Below are 5478 nucleotides of genomic sequence, written 5' to 3'. Positions count from 1 at the left end.
AGAAGAGGGAAGAGGAAAAAAAAACACATTCCTCCCCTCCCAGCACAAACTTTCCATTTGTTTCTGAACCAAGTTCCCAAAGAAAAAACAAAGCGGTATGTAAAATTATATAAACATCAGCATTTCTCCGCACTCTGCCAAATGTGTCATGAGTGCACTTTGATCAGAGAAATCAAAATCAACTGTTTCAAATGAAAATTAAGGACAAACCTTTACGGCTCCTAGCTGCTCTTTTCTAAACCTTTCCAAAGGTTTGATCAGCGTCTCAGTAACACTGAGTGCCTAAAGAAAAAAACAAGAAGAGTACAGCATTAAATTTCTGTAGGATAGAACACAATCTCATTTTTTTCATTCTGCATAAAAAAAATGTAAAGCTCTTCGGAAAATTTTCAAAGGCACTTAAGAGCCTGGATAATTTCTCAAAATGACTACAGCTCCTAACTCGTAAGCAACATTGAATTTTCATCCCTGAGCCTTAGCACTGAAGTAGAAACTACAGTATTTCCCAAACAAATGTGGCACTAGGAATTTTATAAATTCTTGAAACGTGCAACCAAGCTGATCCTGCTATATGTGCATCAGTTTTTCTGGACACAGAAAGAATTTCATCATTCACCTTTGTCAGTCTTAAACGAAAGCATTTTCATTTTATCTTCCATAAATCACAGCCAAATATTTTCAGGCACTCAACAGAATTACACAAGTGAACACCAAGCAACCCACTTCTCATACACAATTAGAAATCCAGCCTGTTAATAAATTAGGCTTTGAAGTTTATTTCTTAAGTACTTACATTAATTATATGAAATATACTACATTAAATGAAAGTATTTAGATTGCATCAGTGACAAAACAAGAAATGCACTTGCTGTGTAACCTACATTCTACCCCTCCACCCAATGCCTCCACCCTGTACACTAAAGAAATAAAAGACAGGGTCCTAGAAAAAAGAGTCTATGATTACTCAGTTAAAAAATGTGTCAAAGAGGGCTGGAGAAAAAGCAGCATTTCCAGTTTGCAAGATTTTTTTTTTTATTTTAATAAGCCAAAAGACTTGGAACTGGATCATGCCTAAACAAAACTGTTTGGAATTTGACATGCCTGAAGTTCGCCGCAGGAGAGGAAGTTACAAAAAGGTCAGTATCATCTAATAGCTGCAGGAGTTTCCCAGGGCCTCCATTCCCTAATCAGACTGCAAGGTAAGTCTTCCCTCAGGCCATTAACCCTGTAACTTCCAGCCTCTCCAGCAGGATCCAGGGCCATACAGGTTTTCTTTGGAGCCCTGCTCTGAATTTGGTGAAAGGCCATTGAACCTGAGATATTCCAGATGAAACATTTCAGGCTCAGAAATCTTCAGTGAAATTATTTGCTCAAAATAATTCTGACCAGCTCTAATCAGGCAGGGCAAGCAGGGAAAATTGAGCTTACACAAGACAAGCTCAGAATAATGCTTCCTAACTTTGGAGTGCTTGACTTTGTAAGTTAAATGATTTCATTTGGGGGAAAAGCTGTACTGCTACCAAGAGCGTCCACAGGTGGCGAATAGTGGAATGACCTTCAGGGAAGGTTAATATAAAATCAGCATGGGTAACTCTAACAAATAAGAGTCAGAAGACCAAGCAGCAGAACCACCATCAGAATGTGGCCACTGTGTGCGGATGACTGACGCTCATTTTCCAAAGCAAGTCCCTCTTCTCTCAACTCAGTCATGGTAAGAGGACCTGTGGAGGACAGAGGAAGCACTTCAAGGACACCCTAAAAACATACCTTAACAAGGGTAGCATCAACCTTACAAACTGGGAAATGCTGGCTGGTAACAGATCTCAATGGTGCTGCACCATACATCAAAGTACAGCCCACTTTGAAGAGAATGGTCACCACTAATAAAACTGCCAGGCCCCCACCCTAGGGTCTACAAGTCATCAGTGGCAGAGCAGGAAGAAGATGATGTTAGACTCTCAACAGCTGTGAAGGCAGATGAAGGCTGCAGTAGAACGAGATCGCCAGTTGTCTTGGTCTCCTTGCCATTGGATCAAGGTCCCATTCTGTCAAGGGTTATGTGAAAGCTGATGTGCAGCAGCTCCTCCACAATAAAAGAAGTTACACACAGGTGTCTTCTATGAAAGAATAGAGCCATGGAAGACAATCAATCACTCTCAGCCACAAGGGATTGCTGGAAAAGAAATAACTTCAAGAAATAAATTCCGAAGACTGCTTGAGCAACAGTATTAGTTGCATTAACTAGGAACAGCGGGGACCAGAGGCATGAAAAGAAGAGAACATGTCAAGTCATTGGTTCCATGTGTTAGGTCCAAAAGAATTTACTGAAGGAGCATCCTAGACCTCCCTAAAAGTTGGGGGAAAACTTCCTCTGTGTTGTAACTCCACACTAAGAGAGGTGGTGGTCCCTCCCAGGTGTTTCCAGTACAAAAGTGATCAGTGGGTGTGGATGTTTCGAACATTTGTGCCTTTGGTGATTTATGCCAGAATGCCAAGCTTTCCCAACACAAAGAGACGAGGGCAAATTTCACCAGTGTATAACTTCAGTAAAACCCAAAAGGAATTTCATGGGACAAGCCAAAAGCACATGTCTAGCCTCAGAGCTGAGTGCCTGTAGTGAACAACAGAAGCATGAGAGTTCATTTTGAAAAGGCTAGAAGTCTTTACCTAATGGAAAGTTTTATGCAGTTTATCTGTAGATGTTGCTGTGGAAACTTGTGGTAACCAGACTAACATCTCAGTGAGGAAACAAACCTGCCCCTAAACAGAATTCAACTTAGCTGAGAGAGTAGAGGCAAAGTTATGCAGCCTGGAAAGACTTGTCACCAGACTGCCCAGTGCTTGCCAAGAAGACAGTATAACCTCATATTAAAGAGAAAACGTGCATTTAGGGAAGATTGGGAGGTAGGTAAAGGCAGTTAGAAAGTTTGGGAGGCAGGATAACCTCACTGCTTTTACTCCAGACTCCCAATGATGCATCCAAGAATACATTTGTTCTCATCACAAATGACTATCAAACGAACATGATAATCACAGTCACTACTTCCAAGATAATCATAGTCACTATTTCCCAGGACATAAAATGCTTTGTTCCTAGATACATGACTATGTACTCATCTGAATTCAAATCTCCAGCTTGCTTGCAGCAAGCTAAGTGACCTGGACTGCTATGTATCAATGACCTATCCTCCTGACTATTTAGTGCTACCTATGTTTGTACATCCAACACAAGTTGTATTACCAATGATCCATTAGAAGACATTTATTTGACAGGTTTTCCAGTGACTAAGGTAAGGCCAAATCAATGATCTTTATGGAATCCATCTATTAAAAGACATGCATTCAACAGTAACTCCAATTGACAATTCCATTGTAAGATTTGGCATAAAGCCATTTTTAATTCATTAGTGTGCACCCTGTTGATTTTGTATTGTTCAGGTGTTTAAAACAAGCAGGTAACTACAACAGTTAACTGGCACTGTGACACAGCCAGGAATGCAATTACAAGCAGTTCAGAGCCAGGCAGTTTTCAACTGTAAAAAGTAAGAACATGATGAAATACCATACCAAAGGTAGTTGGAAAAGGAGAGAGAGAGAGAGAACTGAAGCTGTTCATCCGAGCATTGTGAAGCTTTATACAGAGAATTAAACACAGAGAAAACAAGAATGCAGAAGTTTACTGCCTAGAAGTTCCACAGCTTAGGCTGCTTAGTGCTCACCCAATATTCATCTGAAGGTTTTTAATTCAAAATTCTGCTGGTACAACTTGGAAAACTGTTTCTGAAGCACATACATTGAAGACAAGATTTTCAGCAAAGGGTTATGATTCTATCCCTCTCCAGCCCCACCCCCAAAAGAAGGCGTATGGTCATCGGAGATAACAATGAAGCCTCAATAAAAATAGATCCAAGGAGGAGGAATCTATCTTACCAAAAATAAGACATACAAAAAAGGGACAACAGGGAGAATGGAGAATACTCAGGTATACTCTTGCAAAACAGAACACTACTCACATATGAGAAATTTTGTTGCAACTGCATTTCTGAGAGTAAAAATTATACCATAAACATTGTCTGCTAATGCTGACAACATCAGTAATCAGTAACTCCTTTATGGAGAAGCTCTGTCTCCCACCTGAAGATTTTACTACTCCATCTTTTAGTTCAATAGATTAATTTCCTTTAAAAAAAAAAAAAGAGGAGGTGGTGCAGGGGGGATGGGGACAACAAGAGTCTGTCTGAATAGTTTTACTCTCTCCAACTCCATTTCTACAAAACAGCTTGTCTGATTTCTTGGACGTTTTCTTGCCAAGTATTAATTTCCATATCCTTCCAAGAGTCCATGTTCCCGTTCTCACAGTTATGGTCTCTGTTCAGCATGCTGACTTTCCCACCACTATGTACTACAAGAGCAGTGGGATGTCCCTCAGCCACAATACAGATATTTGTGTTAAACTGGAGACCAGTGCTTGCTCAGCTCCAGTACCTGAAAGTCTACTTCTCTTCACAAGAAGTCTCTAGCTGTTTGTTCCCTACTCTAAGACATCTCACAAATTCTGCAGTACTAAATGCTTCAGGGATTTCCCTCAGAAGCTTACTGGGGCCACAAACTCAAGAGTGTGCTCCTTTTAGAACTGGGTCCTCTACAATTTAGGGCATTTAACATAACAAGCAGTTCTGTGCATCCCAAGACCCTGATGCTTTTAAATTTGTATAAAAAATGTACAGGTAAGCAACAGAAGAGAAAGGAAAGGCTTCCCTTCCAAGTGAATTTGTTCTGAGGGAGCAATAAACAAGCTTCAGTGTATCAAAAGTGATGGCATAACTATTTTCCTCTCTTCTGTAAGAGATCACAATCTACCTGTAAGTAAACCAATTTCTTATTATTTTAAAAACATCAAGCAACTACCAAAGTGATTTGATAAGAGGAGATGTTTCTAAATTGTCTCAATAGAGAATTTCATGGTTTCTTCCAAGAGTACCGTCTGCAATGGAAGTAGAATCAGGTTCTTCATGCTTCTTTATATTAAGGGAGTGCTACCGGCTTACAAACGAAACACTAGCAGCACTCATGGGTCTCCACTTCAGTCAGATTCTTTTTTTCCATTCAGTGGAAGCTTATGATCTGGTCCAAAAGACACTCAAAAATGTGTCCTGTGACCTATATGCTACTCTGTGTTCCACACTGAAAGAACACTGTGCATTCAGCTTATTGGCAAAGGCACTACTGACCTCACAGAACTTTAATAGCATAAGCAGAGAGAACAAAAAAAAGCTCATAAATTCTTTAAAAAAAAATAAGTTAAACAAGGATGGAAATATAAAGATTATGATTTTCAACTGAAGAGTACTAGGTGTGATTTGGACTGCGAGAAAAATAACTTGCTATGAACAGAAACAATTGAACTAATTCAGGGACCACTGAAAAATTTCATATATTTCATAGACATTACGGCTGGAAGGGACCTCGGGAGATCAT

The 5478-nt window shown here is 39.8% G+C and overlaps 1 protein-coding gene across 1 annotated transcript in view; it reads right to left on the bottom strand.

Annotated features, from left to right (window-relative positions):
- ARHGAP10 (Rho GTPase activating protein 10) overlaps positions 1–1845 on the bottom strand; it is a 133101-nt gene extending 131256 nt beyond the window's left edge. Inside the window, exons 1-2 of the mRNA XM_019534330.1 lie at positions 1768–1845; positions 211–282 (exon numbers count right to left, since the gene is read on the bottom strand). Of these exons, the coding sequence (XP_019389875.1) occupies positions 211–282; positions 1768–1845 (150 nt within the window). The remainder of the gene's footprint in view (positions 1–210; positions 283–1767) is intronic.
- Between the last annotated feature and the right edge of the window lie 3633 nt (positions 1846–5478).

This window comes from Crocodylus porosus, unplaced genomic scaffold (assembly GCF_001723895.1).
Source record: "Crocodylus porosus isolate Cpor-Errol unplaced genomic scaffold, CroPor_comp1, whole genome shotgun sequence".
NCBI classification, from domain to species: Eukaryota; Metazoa; Chordata; order Crocodylia; family Crocodylidae; genus Crocodylus; species Crocodylus porosus.
The sequence above is the reverse complement of the archived record's forward strand: the minus strand, read 5'-3'. Positions and strand labels throughout refer to the sequence as shown.